This window comes from Panthera onca, chromosome A3, assembly GCF_046562875.1.
Source record: "Panthera onca isolate mPanOnc1 chromosome A3, mPanOnc1 haplotype 2, whole genome shotgun sequence".
NCBI classification, from domain to species: Eukaryota; Metazoa; Chordata; class Mammalia; order Carnivora; family Felidae; genus Panthera; species Panthera onca.
Window position 1 is genome coordinate 26,226,492 of NC_138341.1, and position 23,411 is coordinate 26,249,902.

The window sequence follows — 23,411 nt, forward strand, 5'->3', positions numbered from 1 at the left end:
CATTTGACAAAGTACAGCATCCTTTCTTGATGAAAACCCTCAAGAAAGTAGGGATGGAAAGAACATACCTCAACATCATAAAGGCCGTATACAAAAGACCCACAATTAATATCATCCTCAATGGGGAGAAACTGAGAGCTTTCCCCGTAAGATCAGGAACATGTTGTTCAGCATAGTACTGGAAGTCCTAGCTTCAGCAGTCAGACAACAGAAAGAAACAAAAGGCATCCAAATCAGCGGGGAAGAAGTCTGACTTTCACTCTTCACAGACGACATGATACTCTACCTGGAAAACCCAAAAGACTCCACAAAAAACTACTAGAACTGGTACATAAATTCAACAAAGTCACAGGATATAAAATCAGTATACAAAAATCGGTTGCATTTCTATACACCAATAATGAAGCAGCAGAAAGAGAAATCAAAGAATCAATCCCATTTACAATTGCACCAAAAAACCATAAAATACTTAGGAATAAACCTAACCTAATAAAAGATCTGTATGCTGAAAACTAGAAAGCTTATGAAAGAAATTGAAGAAGACACAAAAAAATGTAAAAAGATTCCATGCTGCTGGATAGGAAGAACAAATATTGTTAAAATGTCGATACTACCCAAAGCAATCTACATATTCAATGCAATCCCTGTCAAAGTAACACCAGCATTCTTCACAGAGCTAGAACAAATAATCCTAAAATTTGTATGGAACCAGAAAAGACTCCAAATAGCCAAAGCAATCTTGAAAAAGAAAACCAAAGCAGGAGGCATCACAATCCCAGACTTCAAGCTATACTACAAAGCTGTAATCATCAAGACAGTATGGTACTGGCACAAGAACAGACACTCAGATCAATGGAATAGAATAGAGAACCCAGAAATGGACCCACAGACGTATGGCCAACTAATGTTTGACAAAGCAGGAAAGAATATCCAATGGGAAAAAGACAGTCTCTTCATTTTTTTTTAAATATATGAAATTTATTGTCAAATTAGTTTCCATACAACACCCAGTGCTCATCCCAAAAGATGCCCTCTTCAATACCCATCACCCACCCACCCCTCCCTCCCACCCCCCATCAGCCCTCAGTTTGTTCTCATTTTTTAAGAGCCTCTTATGCTTTGGCTCTCTCCCACTCTAACCTCTCTCTCTCTTTTTTTTTTTCCTTCCCCTCCCCCATGGGTTCCTGTTAAGTTTCTCAGGATCCACCTAAGAGTGAAACCATATGGTATCTGTCTTTCTCTGTATGGCTTATTTCACTTAGCATCAACCTCTCCAGTTCCGTCCATGTTGCTACAAAGGGCCATATTTTATTCTTTCTCATTGCCACATAGTACTCCATTGTGTATATAAACCACAATTTCTTTATCCATTCTTCTGTTGATGGACATTTAGGCTCTTTCCATAATTTGGCTATTGTTGAGAGTGCTGCTATAAACATGGGGTACAAGTGCCCCTGTGCATCAGTACTCCTGTATCCCTTGGGTAAATTCCTAGCAGTGCTACTGCTGGGTCATAGGGTATGTCTATTTTTAACTTTTTGAGGAACCTCCACACTGTTTTCCAGAGTGGCTGCACCAATTTGCATTCCCACCAACAGTGCAAGAGGGTTCCTGTTTCTCCACATCCTCCCCAGCATCCATAGTCTCCTGATTTGTTCATTTTGGCCACTCTGACTGGCGTGAGGTGATATCTGAGTGTGGTTTTGATTTGTATTTCCCTGATGAGGAGCGACGTTGAGCATCTTTTCATGTGCCTGTTGGCCATCCAGATGTCTTCTTTAGAGAAGCGTCTACTATTCATGTTTTCTGCCCATTTCTTCACTGGATTATTTGTTTTTCGGGTGTAGAGTTTGGTGAGCTCTTTATAGATTTTGGATACTAGCCCTTTGTCCAATATGTCATTTGCAAATATCTTTTCCCATTCCGTTGGTTGCCTTTTAGTTTTGTTGATTGTTTCCTTCGCTGTGCGGAAGCTTTTTGTCTTCATGAGGTCCCAATAGTTCATTTTTGCTTTTAATTCCCCTGTCTTTGGGGATGTATCAAGTAAGAAATTGCTACGGCTGAGATCAGAGAGGTCTTTTCCTGTTTTCTCCTCTAGTTTTGATGGTTTCCTGTCTCACATTCAGGTCCTTTATCCATTTTGAGTTTATTTTTGTGAATGGTGTGAGAAAGTGGTCTAGTTTCAACCTTCTGCATGTTGCTATCCAGTTCTCCCAGCACCATTTGTTAAAGAGACTAAGACAGTCTCTTCAGCAAATGGTGTTAGGAATGCAGGACAGCAACATGCAGAAGAATGAACCTGGACCAGTTTCTTATACCATACATAAAAATAAACTCAAAATGGATGAAAGACCTAAATGTAAGACGGGAAACCATCAAACTCCTAGAGGAGAAAACAGGCAAAAACCTCTGACCTCGGCCGCAGCAACTTCTTACTAGACATGTTTCCAGAGACCAGGGAAAACAACAGCAAAAGTGAACTATTGGGACCTCATCAAGATAGAAAGCTTCTGCACAGCGAAGGAAACAATCAACAACACTAAAAGACAACCAACGGAATGGGAGAATATATTTGCAAATGACATATTGGACATATCCAAAATCTATAAAAAAGTTAACAAATTCAACACTCAAAAAACAAATAATCCAGTGAAGAAATAGGCAGAAGACATGAATAGACACTTTTTCAAAGAAGACATCCAGGGGCACCTGTGCTGACCTCTCAGAGCCTGGAGCCTGCTTCAGATTCTGTGTTTCCCTCTCTCTCTGTTCCTCCCCTACTTGAGCTATGTCTCTCTCTCAAAAATAAATAAACATTAAAAAAAAAAAAAAAGACATCCAGAGGGGAAACAGACACATGAAAAGATGCTCAACATCACTCATCATCAGGGAAATACAAATCAAAACCATGAGATACCACCTCATTACCTGTGAAATAACTAAAATTAACAACTTGGGAAACAACAGATGTTGGCAAGGACACAGAAAAAGGGGAACCTTTTGCGTGTTGGTGGGGATGCAAACTGGCGCAACCACTCTGGAAAACGATTTTTGAGGTTCCTCAAAAAAAAAAATAGAACTACCTTACAACCCAGCATTTGCACTACTAGCTATTTATCCAAAGGCTCCAAAAATACTGATTCAAAGAGGCACATGCATCCCAGTGTTTATAGCAGCACCATCAACAATAGCCAAATTACGGAAAGAGCCCAAATGTCTGTTGACTGATGAATGAATAAAGAAGAATAAAGAATACATATATGTGTATATATATATACATATGTATGTATACGTATATAATATGTATATCTGTATATGTATATATACATATAATGGAATATTACTCAGCAATCAAAAAGAATGAAATCTTGCCATTTGCAGCAACATGAATGGAACTAGAGTGTAGTATGCTAGGTGAAATAAGTCAGAGAAAGACAAATCTATGATTTCACTCATATGTGGAGTTTAAGAAACACAGTAGATGAACATAAAGGAAGGGAAGGAAAACTAAGACAAAAACAGAAAGGGAGGGACGCCTGGGTGGCTCAGTTGGTTAAGCATCTGACTCTTGACTTCAGCTCAGGTCATGGTCTCATGGTTTGTGAGTTTGAGCCCCATGTCAGGCTCTGCACTGACAGTGTGGAGCCTGCTTGGACTTCTCTCTCTGCCCCTACTCTGCTTACTCTCTCTTTCAAAAAAAATAAGTAAACTTAAAAAAAACAGAAAGGGAGGTAAACCATAAGAGACTCTTAAATACAAAGAACAAGCAAGTTGCTGGAGGAGTGTTGGGTGGGGGAATGGGCTAAATGGGTGATGGGTGTTAAGGAGGACACTTGGGATGAGCACTGGGTGTTTTATGTAAGTGATGAATCACTAAATTCTACTCCTGAAACCATTATTACACTATATGTTCACTAACTTGGATTTAAATAAAAATTTTTTAAAAAGTTTGGGTGGCGGGGTTATTGTGATAAAATGTGCATAGCATAAAAGTTACCATTTTGATCATTTTCAGGTGTACAATTCAGTGGCAATACCTTCACGGTGTTGTATGAGCAATGCCATTATTTCCAAAAATATTTCCTCTTCCCAAACAAAAACTCGTATCCACTTAACAGTGACTCCCTATTCCCCTATCTCAGCCCCTGGCAACCACCATTCTACTTTCTGTGTTTATGAATTTGCCTCTTCTAGGCACCTCACATAAATGGAATCAAACAATATTTGTCCTTTTGAATATGGCTTATTTCACTTAATGTTTTCAAATTTCATCTGTGTTATAGCATAAATCAGAATTTCATGATTTCCTTAAGTTGAATAATATTCTATTGTATGTATATATCACATTTTGTTTATTCTGTTGATGGATATTTGGGCTGTATCTACCTTTGGGCCATTGTGAGTATTGCTTTTATAACAATTGGTGTACAAGTATCTGTTTGAATCCCTGCTTTCAGCTCTTTTGGGTATATACTGATTCCTGGATCATATTCTGTGATTCCATGTTTAATTTTTTGAGGAACCACCATATAATTTTCCACAGAAGCAGCACCATTTTATGTTCCCACCAGCATCCTCACCAACACTTGTCATTTTTCTTTTTCTTTTTAAGTTTTTAAAATTCTAATATAATTAGCATACAGCATTATATTAGCTTGAGGTGTACAGTATAGTGATTCATAATTCTGTATGTTACCAACTGCTCATCACAGTAGTATACTCTGGAGTGCCTGGGGGCTCAGTTGACTCACTGTCTCAATCTTGATTTTGGCTCAGGTCATGATCTCACAGTTCATGAGATCAAGCCCTGTGTCGGGTTCTGTGCTGACAGTGCAGAGCCTGCTTGGGATTCTCTCTCTGTCTCTCTCTTTCTGTCTCTCTCTCTCTCTCTCTGTCTCTCTCTCTCTCTCTCTCTATTATTTGCAAATATCTTCTCCCGTTGAAAGAAGAATTTAACTTTCTGGCCCTCCCCTGTGCATGCTCTCTCTCTCTCTCTGTCTCAAAATAAAAAATAAACATTAAAAAAAAACAATAAGTATACTTTTAATTCCCTTCACCTATTACACCCGTGCCCACCCCCCCTTGCCCTCTGGTAACCATGTTTATTCTTTGTATTTAAGAGTCTATGTTTTGTTTTGTCTCTTTTTCTTTGTTTAGTTTCTTAAATTCTACATATGCTACTTATTTCATTTAGCATTATACCCTCTAAATCCATCTATGTTGTTGCAAATGGCAAGATTTTATTCTTTTTTACGGCTGAGTAATAATCCATTGTGTGTGTATACACACACATACAATACCTGTTCTTTATGCATTCATCTATTAATAGATCCTTGGGGTGCTTCCATATTTTGACTCTTTTTTTTATTTTTATTTAAAAAAAAATTTTTTTTTTTTTTACGTTTATTTATTTTTGAGACAGAGAGAGACAAAGCATGAATGGGGGAGGGTCAGAGAGAGGGAGACACAGAATCTGAAACAGGCTCCAGGCTCTGAGCTGTCAGCACAGAGCCCGACGCGGGGCTTGAACTCACGGACCGCGAGATCATGACCTGAGCCAAAGTCGGCCGCTTAACCAACTGAGCCACCCAGGCGCCCTGATATTTTGACTCTTAAGTAATGCTGCAATAATCATAGGGGTACATATACCTTTTTAAATTCGTGTTTTTGTAGTCTTTGGGTAAATATCATATAGTAATTTTATTTTTAATTTTTTGAGGAACCTCCGTACTGTTTTTCACAGTGGCTGCACCAGTTTGCATTCCCACCAACAGTGCACAAGGGTTCCTTTTTCTCCACATCCTCAACAATACTGGTTGTTTCTTGTGTTTTTGATTTAAGCCATTCTGACAGGTGTGAGGTGATTGTGGATTTGATTTGCATTTCCCTGATGATGAGTGATGTTGAGCATCTTTTCATGTATCTGTTGGCCATCTGTGTATCTTCTTTGGAGAAATGTCTGTTCATGTCTTCTGCCCATTTTTAATAGGAAAAACATTTTTTTGATGTTGTATAAGTTCTTTATATATTTTGGATACTAATCTCTTATTGGGTATATTATTTGCAAATATCTTCTCCCATTGAAAGAAGAATTTAACTTGGCAAAGAAACTTGGACCAAACTTACCCATCTTCTCTACCATACCATTCATTGGGAATATTCTTTTGAACAAAATCAAGTTTTGTTTACTTCAGCAATGGGGCAAAGTAAACATGAAATTTTCATGCAAGATGAAGATATTCATAAGTGTCACTAAAATTTGATAGCGTTGGACTGTTGCTATGATATTTGGTTTTAAGGTACATATAGATATCTCTATATGGAAATCTGTGACTCTGAGTTAAGGCTTTTGGTTGTAAGTGACAAAAATCCAATTCAAACTAGTATCGGGGGAAAATGGGAACTTTTGTAATTTATGTAACCAGAATGTGGGAAGACTGAGGTAACTGGCATAGGGACTACCACACTCAGGACCCTTGTCTTTCTCTTACCTCTCAGGCCCACTTTTCTCTACATGTCAGGTTTAGTTTCTCATACCATGTTTCCCCACCATACTAGAATAACTCCTAGCAAGACCTTAACTTGAAATTTCTTAACTACATCCTAGATAAGGAAAGATGCTTCCCCAGTGCTAGTAAAGAAAGTCATGGGAAAGAACTATTGATTGGTCCAGCTTGGAACAGATATTAGTCTCTAGATCAGTTACTGTGGCCAGGAGACCAGGTTAAGCAAGGACATGATAGCTCCCACTTACTTAGACTGAACAAGAAAGGAGGGAGCAATTAAACAATAAAATTAACATCCAAGTATAATTGTCAGTCACATAGCTTGAACTATCATCTATATATATATTTTTTAATGTTTTTATTTTTGACAGAGAGACAGAGCATGAGTGGGGGAGGGGCAGAGAGAGAGGGAGACACAGAATCCAAAGCAGGCTCCAGGCTCTGAGCTTTCCTCACAGAGCCTGACGCAGGGCTTGAACTCACAGACGGCGAGATCATGACCTGAGCCGAAGTCGGACGCTCAACCAACTGAGCCACCCAGGCGTCCCTACTATCTATATTTAATAATTCCAAACTCCAGTTCTCTAGCCCTAAGATCTGTCTTGTTTCAGACTACCTTCTTTTTTTTTTTTTTTTAATTTTTTTTTTTTTTTAACGTTTATTTATTTTTGAGACAGAGAGAGACAGAGCATGAACGGGGGAGGGTCAGAGAGAGGGAGACACAGAATCTGAAACAGGCTCCAGGCTCTGAGCTGTCAGCACGGAGCCCGACGCGGGGCTTGAACTCACGGACCGCGAGATCATGACCTGAGCCGAAGTCAGCCGCTTAACCGACTGAGCCACCCAGGCGCCCCTCAGACTACCTTCTTAACAGCATCACATGGATATCTATTTGGTGCCTTAAACTTTGGCTAGAATTCTTGTTTTCTTCCCTAAAAACCTGTTCCTCTGCAGTTTTTCCCATCTTAGTTAATACCACCACTCATTTGCTCAAGCAAAATTTTTAGTCTTCTCCCATTCCCCACATTTATCCATCAGCAGGTTTTTACGGGGTAACCTACAGAAACATCCAGAATCTGCCCTGACCCCCATTTCTATCTCAACAACTACCATCGTAACTAAGCTACCTTCATTTCTTTATCAATGTCCAGTCTCCTAATTGGTCCCCATGCCTCTCCTCTTACCCCCCTGTAGACCATTATCCATATAGCAACCAGAGTGCTTTCCATTTTATTTTTTATTTTAGTTTAGCTTAGTTATGTTTATTTTATTTATTTATGTTTAAGTAAGCTTCACATCCAGCATGGAGCCCAACTCAGGGCTTGAATTCACAACCCTGAGATTAAGACCTGAGCTAAGATCAAGAGTTGGATGCTTAACCAACTGAGCCATGCAGACACCCCATAGTGTTTTCCCTTTTAAACTTAAATCATACTGTCACTTTCTTTATAACCACCCAGTTATTTGCTGTCATACTTACAATAAAATCCTCTTTTCTCTAGTTTACAAAATTCTTAGATGAGCTAGTCTCTGCCTACTTCTCTTCAAGTTTCTACTTTCATGCCCTATATACCACACAGTCTTTCTTTCTGTAATTTGTGTACAGTGCATATATTCCTGCTTAGGTCTTTTGTACAAGCTATTGTCTCTCCTTGAAATTCTCTTCACTTCATCTTTGCAGGATGTGCTCCATCTTGTTACTCGAATCCTAATATCACTAAATGCCAATGTCATTAAGTAACTGGGCCCAATCTGAAATAGATTCTAAAATAGATCACCTGGTTAGCCTCTTTCCATGTCAGACTACTGTTATTCTCTATATAGCGTTTACCAGAAGTTATAAATTGTTATTCTGTCTCCCTCCTTAAAATGTAAATTTTGGGGCACCTGGATGGCTCAGTCAGTTAAGTGTCTGATTTCGGCTCAGGTCATGATCTCACAGTTTGTGAGTTTGAGCCCCGTATCGGGCTCTCTGCTGTCAGCCCTGAGCCTGCTTCAGATCCTCTGTCTCCCTCTCTCTGCCCCTCTGCTCTTGTACGCTCGCTGTCTCTGCACCCCCCCCCCCCCAAATAAATTAAAAATACTAATGAAATGCAAATTTCATGGTAGCAGGGGCCAAATCTTGTTCTTATATCCTTGTACAGTTTGGTGAATTTTAATAAATGAATATACCTGTATAACTACTACCTAGATCATGATATAAAACTTTACAAATCCCCCCAAAAAGCCCCCCCCCCCTTTTTTGAGTCAGAGTCCAACCCAACAGAAGTAATCAGTGTTCTGACCGCTGTTCTTTGCACATTATTGTTGCCTGTCTGGAGGTACATTAATGGGATTACAGTATATACTCTCCTATAATAGTGGTTCATTCTGGTCCATTGCTCTCATATCCCATTATATGAATATACCACAATTTCTTTTTATGTTCAACTATTGAAAGGCATTTAGGTGATTTTCAGCTGTTGGATATGTATCTTTGAGTGAAGTTACTCAGTCATAGGAATTGTGTATGTTCATTGTTGGAAGATAAGGTAATACCAGTTTTCTAGAGTGGTTTTACCAGTTTACTCTTTCACTGGCAATATTTGAGAGTTCTGGTTGCTTCATGCCTATACCAACAGTTGGTATTGTCTTTTTATTTTTTAAGCTATTCTAGGGTATGTAGTTGTGTCATTTGGTTTTAAATTATTATCCTGATGACTAAGTGAACACTTTTTCATATTATTGACTTTTTCATATATTTCTTAGTCATTCAGATTACCTTTTTTGTCAGGTGCATATTAAAATGTTTTACCCATTTTTAAATCGGGTTATCTTTTTTTTCATATTGATCTGTAGAGTTCTTCATATATAAATAACTTTTCCCATGAATGAAAAGTTTTTTTTATTTCAATAAGTTCAATTTATCAGTTTTTCATGGGTTGTACTTTTTGTGTACTTGTCAAGAAATCTTAGCTAGCTCCGAGGTCATAAAGATACTCTACTATTAGCTAGAAATCTTGTTGTTTGACCTTTCACATTTAACACCTACAGTCAAACTGGAATTCATTTTTGTGTATGGGCTGAGGTAGAGGTCAGGGCATATTTGTTTTTATATAGCTGTTCAACTGATGAAACATTTATTGGAGGAAAATCCTTTTTCTCCTGCCTTTATGTGCTACCTTTTTCATAAACTAGGTGACTATGAATGTGTGATTCTATTTCTGGATTTTCTTGTCTGTTCAATGTCAATATTTGTCTATTCTTGCATTAGTACTTTGCTATATTAACTACAGTAGTTTTGAATAGTTTTGAAATACATCTTGACATCTAGTGGTGTAAATCTTCCAGCTTTGTTCTTCTTTGGATTGTCTTTGCTTTCTTTCACCTTTTGCGTTTCCATATATGCACTTTAATGTCAGTTTATTAGTTTCCACAAATAACATTTACATACTGCATTTACATACTGTTTTTTATACTCTTTTATAACCCACTCTTTTCATTTATATCTTTCCATGTCAATAAATACATTTCTGTTATATTTTTAATAATATGTTGTTGATTCCAGCATTTTTCCCCTTTAAAAACAGCAATGTGATCAGGATCCTCAATTATTTTATTGTCTTTACTGAAGATATCTAATTCCTTGAGAAATAAGCATTTATACTTATCACAAATATTGAATGCCATTAAACTGTTGTGGGAAAAACTAAGATGAATATGATTACAGGCCTTGACCTTGAGCTTACATTTTAGGGATTATAAGGCATACACATAATTAACTGCAATTATTTGCTTCAGCGAGAGACCATATAATAAGTGGTTAAAATCATGAACTGTGGAGCTAGAGTACCTGAGTACTCTGGAAACCTCACTCCTCCACTTGCTAGCTGTATGACTCTAATAAGTTACTTTTTCTTTTTGTATTTCAAGTTCCTTATCTTTTTCTTTTTTTTTAAAGTGGATAGAGTAACCTTCATAAGGTGTTGGGTAGTTTAGAAGAAATTGTATGTTAAGCACTTTGACCAGTGGTCTAACATAAGATGGGTCAATCAAGTGTTACCTGTTATTGTGATAATAATTATTTCTAGAAAAATAACAGCCATAAGTGGGTCCTAGGAATAGGTGTTGTACATATAGGCACTTTTTTTAAATCTGTGATAGTCATTGTTTATCTTCATTCTAGAAAATCTGTAGTCTGCTCTAACAGTGTTTGGCTTAGGGCGCCTGGGTGGCTCAGTCGGTTGAGTGTCCGACTTCGGCTCAGATCATGATCTTGCAGTCTGTGAGTTCGAGCCCCACATTGGGCTCTGTGCTGACAGCTCAGAGCCTGGAGCCTGCTTCGGATTCTGTGTCTCCCTCTCTCTTTGCCCCTCCCCTGCTCATGCTCTGTCTCTCTCTGTCTGAAAAATAAATTTAAAAACATTAAAAAAAATTAACAGTGTTTGGCTTATAGTAGACACACACAAAAAATTGAATATGTGAATAAATGAATGAAAATGTGTTCTGGAGATACTGGTGTATGAATTGTGCTGATCTAATTAATTTTCTTGTTTCAGATTTGAAAGATTAGAAGTCTTGGCTGTATTTGCCTCCACAGTCTTGGCACAATTGGGAGCTCTCTTTATATTAAAAGAAAGGTACATTTGTTTACTATGTCACTTCATTGTAAATTCCACCTTTGGCAACATGAAAGAATCCAGTGAGACACATTTGGTTTAAAGGGTATACAAATTAAGATGAGCAGTGCTGGAGTTTTGATAGGATGTCCTCTTCATTTTTCAGACTTTTCTGCCTTCTTTTCACCCTCCTTGTATTACCTAATTTGATGCTACTAAATCCTGGGCAGGTATGAAGGAAAGGGGTTCAGTCAGACATGTTTTAATGTTTGGTATAAACCCATTGAAAAAAGTTTGGTGGGGAAGATTGATACTACATATTGAGGATAATTTGTAAGTCTTGCCTGATCACTGCTAATAATCAACAGTTGGTTATCATATTAAAAGATTTTGTTCAGGGCGCCTGGCTGGCTCAGTTGGAAGAGCATGTGACTCTTGATCTTGGGGTCATGAGTTTGAGCCCCATGTTAAGTGTAGAGCTTACTTACACAAATAAACTAACTTAAAAAAAAAAAAAGATTTTGTTCACTTATTAGATTAATTCTATATTTAATAAAGCTTTTTAATTTCATAATTTTTAGAACTAATTTAATACATTTTTTCTTTCTTTTAGTGCAGAACGCTTTCTGGAGCAGCCCGAGATACACACGTGAGATTTTGCTTTTGACATAACATAATTTACTATTATGTTTGATCCCCAGTTATTGAGAGGTACATTAAGAATAATGGTTACTTTGGCCAGTCATAGGTCAGAGTGTGGCAATATACATTTCACTGATATTTCACAAACAAAATCCCCCAATTCCAAGACTCCTTCTCAGCCTTAACTGTTCCCAAGTCCTTATGTTTTTATATTGCACAGGAAGGCCTCTGTACTCTGGCTTTAGGTCCCTCGTTATTTCCAGGCCTAAATCAACACATAAACTAGCCACGTTGGTCTTCTATGATTTAAAATTTGATGCCCAAAATCTTTTAGTAGCACCTTTAGAAAAGATAAAATTGAGCCGGGCTGGCTAAGTCAGTTAGATGTCTGACTCTTGATTTCAGCTCGGGTCATGATCTCACAGTTCTTGAGACTGAGTTCTGCGTCAGGTTCTGCAGAAAGCATTGAACCTGCTTGGGATTCTCCCTCACCCTCTCTCCCTCTGCCCCTCCCCTGTGCACTCTCTCTCTGAAAATAAAAAAATAAACATTAAAGAAGTTAAAAAAAAAAAGATAAAAGTGTAATTGTCTACTACAAAGTTGCCAAATACACGGACTTTTTCTGTTTTGACCAGTTTAATTCAGGATACTCTGACCTGCCTAGTATCTTGTAAACCATATACCATTGCATTTATATAAATTTATAACAGCAGTTACCTGTAGGAAGATACTGTTCATGCTGAGAGTCCGTTTTTGTCCTGTGTAAGATGGACCTCGAAAGCAAGTTCAGAGCCTGGCTCCACAAATCCCAAACCACTGCAGCAGACGACTCTCCCTTCCCATCTCCTAGTCTGTCTGCATGCTGAAATTACATGTTGCTATTACCAAGAAAAAATAATGGTAAATGTTATTGTTCTTTTTAGGGGAAGATTATTAGTTGGTACTTTTGTGGCTCTTTCCTTCAACTTGTTCACAATGCTTTCTATTCGGAATAAGCCTTTTGCTTATGTCTCTGAAGGTATGATTTTTATTTACCATTAATAAAAAATCCAATTCATCTCTCATAAAAACAAGTCCTGTGTTTGTTTTATTAACTCACATCACCTAGAAAGTTTATCCTGAAGAGAAGAGAGAACTATCCTAGAGGTTCTCAGGTCTTTTCTGAGTAGAGAATTACAAAACAAAATCTAATTAGTTCAAGCTTTAAAAGAATGTATTACTTTAAAATGAGCAGAACTGACATATATTAAATTATATGTAATGAAAAATTACATTTGCCAAATAACATGATTGGGATTTTAGATGTGTCACCTACTTAGAAAAAGTCTATTGCACACATTTTGGAAATATCAGTATACTTCAGATGGTTGATGTGCTCTTTGCAAATAATTGTATTCTGTTAAGTAAGTTCCCAGGAACTTCTCTGTGTCAGTGGTGGATGGGCATTTATTATAAAGTAGCATATATATTTTGAAATATTCTTTTATTTTCAAGTCTTTAAAAATTTAGAGTGTTATTTCTCTTCAGTAGTTAAAATTATTGTCATTTTTTGGTAATTTCCATGTTCTGGATTCCCACTAACCCACAAAGGGTTAAACACTGATTATTGGAGAAGTGAGGTAAAAATAAAAGTGGGCTGTGTGCACAGACCCACACTTTGAAGCAAAGATAGGAGAGGATCTTTTTGGGTCCACTGACTTGAACACTAAGACAATCAAGAGAAGAAAGTTTTCTGAATTTCCCATTCAAATTTAAACACCTTCGTGAATATTATGAAGTGTCAGTTGTATTTGTATGAATTAAAGTTTTAGAATTACTGCATGAACTAGAAAATACGGTATTTGTGATGTCCAGAATTATTTTGAAAAGAAAAGCATAAGTTATTAAAATAGTATAATGTTCACTCTAGAGATTTTAAGAAGGTACAAAGATTTAGAAATTATCCCTCCATAAAGATGAGAAAGATCCAAGTTTTCCTTTTATAAATAATGCTACAATCTGCTTTCTGATATCACATTTCTTTTATGCATCTGTGAGTCTTCTTCAGGATGAATTCCCAGAGAAATTATAAATGGGTTAGAAATATAATATCTTTCAAGTCATTGATATATATTGTGCCAGACTTATTTCTGGAAAGGCTATCTAGTTTATATTTTCATTAGCTGGATATTAAAGTTCCCAGAAACATTAATATTTGTGACATTAGTTGAAATTTGAGTGAAAGATAATACTGAGCACTTTCTGTCTACCAGACACAATGCTAAACTCTCTATGTAGATCAGCCCATTTAATTCTCCCTATAACCACGAGGTAAATAATTTTATTATTTTTATATTACACTGAGGCACTGAGAGATTAAATCACTTGCCCAAAGTCAAATATCTAGCTAAGAGCTGGGTTTTAAGTCAGATATTCTGGCCATAGAGTCTGCTCTTAACTGCTCTACAATATGGCTTTTGTATAACCTCGCCAGTGTTTTTTACCTCATGTTACACATGAAAAAGTGAGTATTTCTGTAATCCTGAGATAAATGTAAAAGGATGTTTGAGCCTGGGGGCTACTTGTTCAGGAACAGTAACTGGCAGGTTTCTGCATGTAGCCAGATCCCCTACCTGGCCTTTCTGAGAGCTGGGGAAATTTAGAATTGGTATACCTATAACCCATTCTCAGCACACTGGTTAGGAAGTTCTGCTTTACATTTAAAGAGCCTTTAAAATTAATAGTACACTGACATGTAATTCCTCCAGGTCAGTGATATAAATAGTTGAAACTGCTTTTGCTTTATTATCTTGAAGGTATAAAAGAGGGAAAAAGTCTAGATTTAAGTAGCATGTCCTTTTGTAAAATGTTATACGGTCATTACAAAACTTATCTTTTAAATTAAGGAAATCAAGTATTTCTGGTAGTGGTTTATTTTTCTATATAGGTAATTTACGTGTTTTCTTCTTAAAGCTGCTAGTACGAGTTGGCTTCAAGAGCATGTTGCAGATCTTAGTCGAAGGTAAGATGTTATGTGGGGTTTCATGATACACATAATTTCAAAGGGATGTACAAGAAATGCATCTGTCATGGGAACTTACATTATTCATTGCTGAGGTTGCTACATGAATCTCACAGATCAAACTTATTCGCCTTTTACTTATTAATTGATGACATAAGATACCTTTGCGAGTGAGAGAACTTTGTTCCCACATCCTCTTTGCTTTCTATAAGACATATGGTACTAAAATACAAGTTGTCTTTCACAAGATTTCCATCAGTATTACATTGAGGTCTGCTAACGAATACTCTTTGTTTGTTTCTTCTTAGCCTGTGTGGAATTATTCCAGGACTTAGCAGCATCTTCCTTCCCCGAATGAATCCATTTGTTTTGATTGATCTTGCTGGAGCATTTGCTCTTTGTATTACATATATGCTAATTGAAATTAAGTAAGTAGTTTTTATTGCTGTCAAGTGGTTCCACTTTGGGGGCCTGACTTTTAAAGGCATCTGTGGGGTAGGTAAGGATTATGCTTACAGCATGTTTGCTTATGGCCTGTGTAGCTTTGGTCAAGTCTTGTCCTTAAGTATCTTCATCTGAAAAATTAAGGGGTAGGATTCAATAAGTATTTTTCACCACAGTCTATAATTCAGACTGGAAAACTACTTAAAGTCCCTACTGCTGACTTGGTGAGTGAAACAGAGAAGATGACCGTGACAGAAGAGGACAGAAGGTGACAGATAAGCCATGGCTACTATTTCTGAGAGAAGGAAGGGGAAGTAGGTATGAAAAAAAATTTTTTTAAGTCAAGCCTTAAAAAAAAAAAAAAAAGAAAAGAAAAAGGAAAAAATAAAAGGCAAAACTTTTAGGAAGTATACTTTATAGCTGCCTTAACCTTCCCTAGCATCTTATGACATGTGATTCTTCAACTACCTACCCTTTAAATATTAGGGTTTACTAGAATTGGTCCTTAATTATTCTTTTTCCTATTTTGCATACTCTTCTGGAAGATTACATTCAATTACTCGTTTTTATTTACCTCCTCTGTGAGTTTCCCAAACCATTATTTCTAGTCCAGATGTCTATTGAATTCCAAAAGGCATATCTTACATCTATTCATGTCTACATCAACTGAACCTATTTTCCCCATCCCCAAAGCGGTTTTTTTTTTATATTTTCGACCTCAGTGAATATTCTGTTGCATTGTTTTTTTTCAATGTATATTAAAACTTGAACCATTTTTAATCATACAGTTCAGTTGCATGAAGTACCTCACATCATTGTGTAACTGTCACCATTGTCCATCTTCAGAACTTTTACATCTTCTCCACCTGTAACTCAGTACCCATTAAAGAGTAGCTCCCCTTCCTCTCTTCCCAAAGCCCCTGCTAACTACTATTCTATTTCCTGTCTCTACGAATTTGACAAAGTACTTCATGTGAATGAAATCATACAGTATGTCTTTTTGCATCTGGCTTATTTCACTTAGCGTAAGGTTTTCAAGATTCATCCATGTTGTAATATGTATCAGAATTTTCTCCTTTTTTAAGATTGAATAATATTCCATTGTACATACAGAACACATTTTGTTTGTTGAATTATCCACTGATAGATATTTGGATTGTTCCCACCTTTTGGCTATTGTGAATAGTGCTCTATGAACATGGGTATACAAATACCTGTTTGAGTCCCTGCTTTCCATTCTTGTGGGCATATACCCAGAAGTAGAATTGCTGGATTATAGGAGAATTCAGCGTTTAATTTTTTGATGAACTCCAGTGCACTCTTTTTTTAAAATTTTTTTTAATGTTTATTTATTTTTGAGAGAGACAGATAGAAAAGCTTGAGTGGGAAAGGGGCAGAGAGAGAAGGAGACACAGAATCTGAAGCAGGTTCCAGGCTCTGAGCTGTCAGCACAGAGCCCAATGCAGGGCTCGAACTCACGGACCGTGAGATCATGACCTGAGCCGAAGTCCGACGCCCAACGGACTGAGCCACCCAGGCGCTCCCCCCACCTTTTTTTTTTTTAATGTTTAACTCCAGTGCACTCTTAAATATCATACTTCTCCCCTCTCACCTCTCCCAAAGCCGGTTCTAATTGGTCACCTGGTCTTGAATTTGTTTTTTGTATTTTAAAGTTGTAGTCATCATGCTGTACAGTACATCCCCAGAACTTCTGTGTCTCATAACTGCAACTCAATACCTTTTGGCCACCTTCACCCATTTCTCCCCCACCCCCAACCCCCTGTGTTTGACAGCCACCAAACTCTTCTGTGTTTCGCAGGAGTTTGGATCTTTAGATTGCACCTGTAAGGGAGATCATAACAGTATTTGTCTCTCTCTACCATGTTGTTGTAAATGGCATGATTCCCTCCCTTTTTTGGCTGAATAATTCTCAAGCCAGTGTGTGTGTCTGTGTGTGTTTATAGGTGTGTGTATCTTACATTTTTTATCCCTTCATCTGTTAGTGGATACTTTGCTTGTTTCCATGTCTTGGCTATTGTAAATAATACTCTTATCAGCCAGTCTGATTGGACCTTCTTTTTTAATATTTATTTGTCCTCTCTTTCCCGTTTTCATTGCTGCTTCCCAAATTGAGGCCTTATTATTTGCTTGGTCTAATTACAATAGTCTTCTGGTCTTCTGTCATTGTCATACATCTCTAGTTATTTTCCATTTTGCTACTAATGTCATCATTCAAAATGGCACCTCTGGCCATAATATTTTCCTGTTTCAAAATCTTCCTCTTTGCCTGTTAAAAAAATAAAAGCTTGGGAATGCAAGCTGGTGCAGCCACTCTGGAAAACAGTATGGAGGTTCCTCAAAAAACTAAAAATAGAACTACACTATGACCCACCAATTGCACTACTAGGCATTTATCCAAGGGATACAGGTGTGCTGTTTCGAAGGGACGCATGCACCCCAGTGTTTACAGCAGCACTATCAACAATAGCCAAAGTATGGAAAGAACCCAAATGTCCATCGATGGATGAATGGATAAAGAGGATGTGGTGTATGTATACAATGGAGTATTCCTCGGCAATCAAAAAGAATGAAATCTTGCCATTTGCAACTACCTGGATGGAACTGGAGGGTATTATGCTAAGTGAAATTAGAGAAAGACAAAAAACATGACTTCACTCATAAGAGGACTTTAAGAGACAAATCAGATGAATATAAGGGAAGGGAAATAAAAATCATATAAAAACAGGGGGACAAAACAGAAGAGACTCATAAATATGGAGAACAAACTGAAGGTTACTGGAGTGGTTGTGGGAGGGGGGATGAGCTAAATGGGTAAGGGGCACTAAGGAATCTACTCCTGAAATCATTGTTGCATTATACGGTAACTAATTTTTTTTAATATGAAATTTATTGTTGGAGCGCCTGGGTGGCTCAGTCGGTTAAGTGTCCGACTTCAGCTCAGGTCACAATCTCACAGACCATGAGTTCGAGCCCCGTGTCGGGCTCTGGGCTGATGGCTCAGAGTCTGGAGCCTGCTTCTGGTTCTGTGTCTCCCTCTCTGTCTGCCCCTCCCCCGTTCATGCTCTGTCTCTCTCTGTCTCAAAAATAAACGTAAAAAAAAAAAATTAATATGAAATTTATTGTCAAATTGGTTTCCATACAACACCCAGTGCTCATCCCAACAGGTGCCCTCCTCAATACCCATCACCCACCCTCCCCCCCTCCCACTCCCCATCAACCCTCTTTAAGAGTCTCTTATGTTTTGGCTCCCTCCGTCTCTAACCTTTTTTTTTCCCTTCCCCTCCCCCATGGTCTTCTGTTAAGTTTCTCAGGATCCACATAAGAGTGAAAACATATGGTATCTGTCTTTCTCTGTATGACTTATTTCACTTAGCGTAACACTGCAGTTCCATCCGCATTGCTACAGAAGGCCATATTTCGTTCTTTCTCATTGCCATGTAGTACTCCATTGTGTATATAAACCACAATTTCTTTATCCATTCATCAGTTGATAGACATTTAGGCTCTTTTCATAATTTGGCTTTTGTTGAAAGTGCTCCTGTAACCATTGAGGTACAAGTTCCCCTGTGCATCAGCACTCGTGTATCCCTTGGGTATATTCGTAACAGTGCTATTGCTGGGTCATAGGGTAGGTCTATTTTTAATTTTTTGAGGAACCTCCACACTGTTTTCCAGAGTGGCTGCACCAGTTTGCATTTCCACCACCAGTGCAAGAGGGTTCCTGTTTCTCCACATCCTCGCCAGCATCTATAGTCTTCTGATTTGTTCATTTTAACCACTCTGACTGGCATTAGGTGGTATCTGAGTGTGGTTTTGATTTACATTTCCCTGATGAGGAGTGACGTTGAGCATCTTTTCATGTGCCTGTTGGCCATCCGGATGTCTTCTTTAGAGAAGTGTCTATTCATGTTTTCTGCCCATTTCTTCACTGGATTAGTTGTTTTTTGGGCGTGGAGTTTGGTGAATTCTTTATAGATTTTGGATACTAGCCCTTTGTCCGATATGTCATTTGCAAATATCTTTTCTCATTCTGTTGGTTGCCTTTTAGTTTTGTTGATTGTTTCCTTTGCAGTGCAGAAGGTTTTTATCTTGATGAGGTCCCAATAGTTTATTTTTGCTTTTAATCCCCCTGCCTTTGGGAATGTGTCAAGTAAGAAATTGCTGTGGCTGAGGTCAGAGAGGTTTTTTCCTGCTTTCTCCTCTAGGGTTTTGATGGTTTCCTGTTTCACATTCAGGCCCTTTATCCATTTTGAGGTTTTTTTTTGTGAATGGTGTAAGAAAGTGGTCTAGTTTCATTCTTCTGCATGTTGCTGTCCAGCTCTCCCAGCACCATTTGTTAAAAAGACTGTCTTTTTTCCACTGGATATTCTTTCCTGCTTTGTCAAAGATTAGTTGGCCATACTTTTGTGGGTGTAATTCTGGGGTTCCTATCCTATTCCGTTGGTCTATGTGTCTGTTTTTGTGCCATATGCTAACTAATTTGGATGTAAATTTAAAAAATAAAAAGTAAAACTAAAAAAGAGATTAAACAAAATAAAAAATAAATAAAAGCTGTTAGCATGGTAAGGCCCCTACTGACCTCACTGGCCATCCGTCTGTCTATATTTGCCTGTTCCTACTTCTGATGCTGTGTCAGGACTTTCACACCCTTGCACATGCTGCTTTCACTGTCTGTGATACCTTCCTCCCATCATTTCACTCGTCTTTGAAGGGTCAGCTCATATGTCTCTTTTTTCTATTTTATAATCCTTTCTGGATTATCCCTACCTCAGGAGGCTTGTCACTCACTCCTTTGTGCATCCCTGATACCCTATAGGACTTCTCCTTTACTCCCAGATTGCTTTATTTTCTTTACATGGTTATATCCTGCTATTTCAAAGGTAGGGGCTAGGTCTTACCTCATGTTTCTATTGCCAGCATGTGGGAAAAAGTAAAAAACAACACAAATAAAACAAAAACAAAACATGATCAGCTTGTAATCATTGGCATTGGCATTGACATTTTGGTCTGTCTTATTAACAGAACAGTCTGAACTACTGATGAGTGTTGCACTTCAGTGACAGTGTTCCTCTAACAAATTCCCATAGAATCTCACCTTGTGTAATTCCTGAGGAATTTCAAAAATTCTTGGTAATAATTGGAAAATTATTATTTATAGGAAAATTGTTGGATGAGATACATTAGCCTTCTCTGTATCAGAAATTGTAAGTTGAAGGTTTTTGTTTGTCACAACAAATGAATATATATGAAACCTTTCTCGTTGACAAGTAGATTGAAAATACATAATGAGGAAATGGTCACATTTTTTTTCTTCACCATCTCTTCACGCTGCTTAACATAATTATTATTTTCCACCAAACTTGGCAAGAAAGGATTCTGAAAACTTATTTATTTATTTATTTTGAGACACTCTCTTTGCCAGTGGTGGCCACTTGTGATCAGAGTCCTGTTGCATTAGACAATGTTTTGGAAGATTGAATTGTAAGAAGCCCAGTGACGCATATATTTGAGATTTAGAATTGTTTTTTCCTTTTAGTAATTATTTTGCTGTGGACACTGCTTCTGCCATAGCCATTGCTCTGATGACATTTGGCACTATGTATCCCATGAGCGTGTACAGTGGCAAAGTATTACTGCAGGTAAGGGTCCTTTTTCAATGCACATGCTTAATATTAGCCAGGTTTTTATACCAGAGAATAAAATTATATGTTCTCTTCTACCAGATTATAAAATTTTTAGCTATTAGAAGGTCCTGTTGGAAATGAACTCAAATAGTGATACCTGAAATCTATACAGTAAGAAGCAGAGGAAATTCTCTTGGCCCATAAAATATGCACAGATCTTCCTGTATTTATAATATAAGACAAAATCAGAAGCTAAAAATATTTTGCCCTTAATGTTTCAAGTAAAAACAGTGTTACTTAGAAATATTTTTTACCTATTTATTTTCCCCCAATAAATATGCTTTGGCTACTATATAGTTTGGTTGTGATTGTTTTCTTATTTCCTGTCATTGAATCAGTGAGACTTCTAAATTTCAAACTTAAAATCGAAAATGACAAATTACTCCTTATTTAAACAATAGAAACACCTGTAGACAAGGCCCTGAATGCAAAGGTAGTTTCCCAGGGATGGATGTATATGTAAGCACTGCTTTCCTTGTGTCTTACCCTCATGCCCTTTCTAAAACTTAGGGGCAGTAGTTTTATCTCCAGAAATTGTAGTAACAATAGGATAATAGTTGTGTCATGCTGTGCCATACAAAAGATTTTTACTTGGTTGGCTGATTCTTCAAGAGTTGTTTGGGTGTAGAGATAAAAAATAAGCATGGGCTGATGGTTGATGTTGTCCCACTAGTGGAGCCAACTGAAACCTCTCTTCCCTAAATCATGATAGGCTGTCAAACAAAGCAAAGGCTGGTATAAAATCCAACTTTTTATTTTCAGGACCACTGTGCAAAAATTCTTTTATCTCCTAAGTTATTCATATTTTATTTTATTTTTTCTCCAGACAACGCCACCCCATGTTATTGGTCAGTTGGACAAACTTATCAGAGAGGTAAGGTAGAATAGAAAACAAAATCCTTTTAAATTATAATTAGAGAACGGAAAGAATGGGTATAAATGATACTTTACTCAGCCCTATCTCTATTTTATTTTAGGGGAGTTTGTGTTCTTTATACTAAATAATACAGTAGTAGATATAAAATAGTGACAAAAGTATAAAAATTTGAGGAATTGCTCAGTCTGGAAACTTGAAGTAAATGTGGAAGGGAAGGTAATGGTCTAGAGACCACACTACTAGCTGTGTTAATGCTATGGTTTTTATGCGTCTATATTCAAATCTAGGATTTTGATAGAAGTCAAAAACTACTTTTACATGTTGATTGCTTCATCACTTAACATTGATTTGTGAGTTTAGATTTTGTATTGTATAAATACCCACCTGCTTACTAATTGAAGGAATAAGATAATGTAATTATTTGGATTTTGAGAATATTTCAAACTATTGATTGTTGGTATCACAAAGGCCACTATTTATCAGTATAGCTGGCTGTTTGTCTCAGCCTGTGTTATACCAATGGGACATACACTATATATCTGGTCTTGGAATTTCCTCTTCGTCCACATTCACATAACATCCTGTGTTGTGCAGAAATTTGCTAAAAGAAAGAAATGATAGAGAAGAGTCCCCAAAAGGGGGAAAAAATCTAATACCACCAGTGCTGGATATAAATATGTGACATACTCACAAAATGAAAAGAACCATCCGCTGTCGAACAAGGTGGTGGTGAGGGTAGGTGGTAAACACCTGATACTAAAAGGATTGGGCCAGACGAGAAACGGAACACAAGGCCTTGGCTCACTACTGAACAAGTAAAATGATACCTTGAGTGGTCTAGGACTTCTCTTGGCTAATGAGTGTCTTCGGGCAGGATTTGGCCAGGTCATTTCTAGGCTTAGGTCAAGTCCATATTGTGACTGAACTGTGTTGGATATGTCAAATATAAACAGCTCAGTTTCTTTGTTTTTGATTAGGTATCTACCTTGGATGGAGTTTTAGAAGTTCGAAATGAGCATTTTTGGACCCTAGGTTTTGGCTCACTGGTATGTTTTCCATGTTAATATAGTTGTAATTTAAAACATAGTTTATATTAACTAACTTGGATGTAAATTAAACAATAAAAAAATTAAATAAATAAGTGAAACATAGTTTATAATTTTTAAAACTAAAGAAAGTACTTCTTCAAATTAAAAAAAATGTTTTAATGTTTATTTTTTGAGAGAGAGAGACAGACAGAGCATGAGAGGGGGAGGAGCAGAGAGAGAGGGAGACACAGAATCTGAAGCAGGCTCCAGAATCCAAGCTGTCAGCACAGAGCCCGATGTGGGGCCTGAACTCCCAAACTGCGAGATCATGACCTGAGCCGAAGTCAGATGCTTAACCAACTAAGCCACCCAAGAGCCCCAACTTCTTTAAATTTTTATAGAGCCTTTGATTATCATTTCTGTTTAATAGAGTCTAAAATGTAGATGGATTCAGTAGCCTAATTGAGATTAGTTGAGGGATATTTTTCTTTTATTTTTCCTTTCAAACTACTGTTAATGGTCTTTTTTTTAAAGGTTTTTTTTTTTTTTATGTTTATTTTTGAGAGACAGGAAGAGCGTGCATGCGTGGGGAGGTGGGGGCACAGAGAGG

General features: G+C 37.4%; 1 protein-coding gene across 4 annotated transcripts in view; it reads left to right on the plus strand.

The window, feature by feature from the left end:
- The window catches only part of SLC30A6 (solute carrier family 30 member 6), a 44,963-nt gene that overhangs the window by 12,824 nt on the left and 8,728 nt on the right, over positions 1 to 23,411 (plus strand). For 3 of the 4 annotated variants that reach the window (XR_013554778.2, XM_060645187.3, XM_060645195.3), the window contains 8 exons: positions 11,045 to 11,125; positions 11,718 to 11,753; positions 12,670 to 12,764; positions 14,699 to 14,747; positions 15,056 to 15,175; positions 20,749 to 20,851; positions 21,723 to 21,770; positions 22,751 to 22,819. Coding sequence is in view for 3 of the 4 variants with exons in the window: in XM_060645187.3 (XP_060501170.1) it covers positions 11,045 to 11,125; positions 11,718 to 11,753; positions 12,670 to 12,764; positions 14,699 to 14,747; positions 15,056 to 15,175; positions 20,749 to 20,851; positions 21,723 to 21,770; positions 22,751 to 22,819 (601 nt within the window). In the remaining variant the exon portion in view is untranslated. Of the gene's footprint in view, positions 1 to 11,044; positions 11,126 to 11,717; positions 11,754 to 12,669; positions 12,765 to 14,698; positions 14,748 to 15,055; positions 15,176 to 20,748; positions 20,852 to 21,722; positions 21,771 to 22,750; positions 22,820 to 23,411 lie in introns of those variants that run through there. The other variant, XM_060645205.3, reaches the window with a different exon arrangement.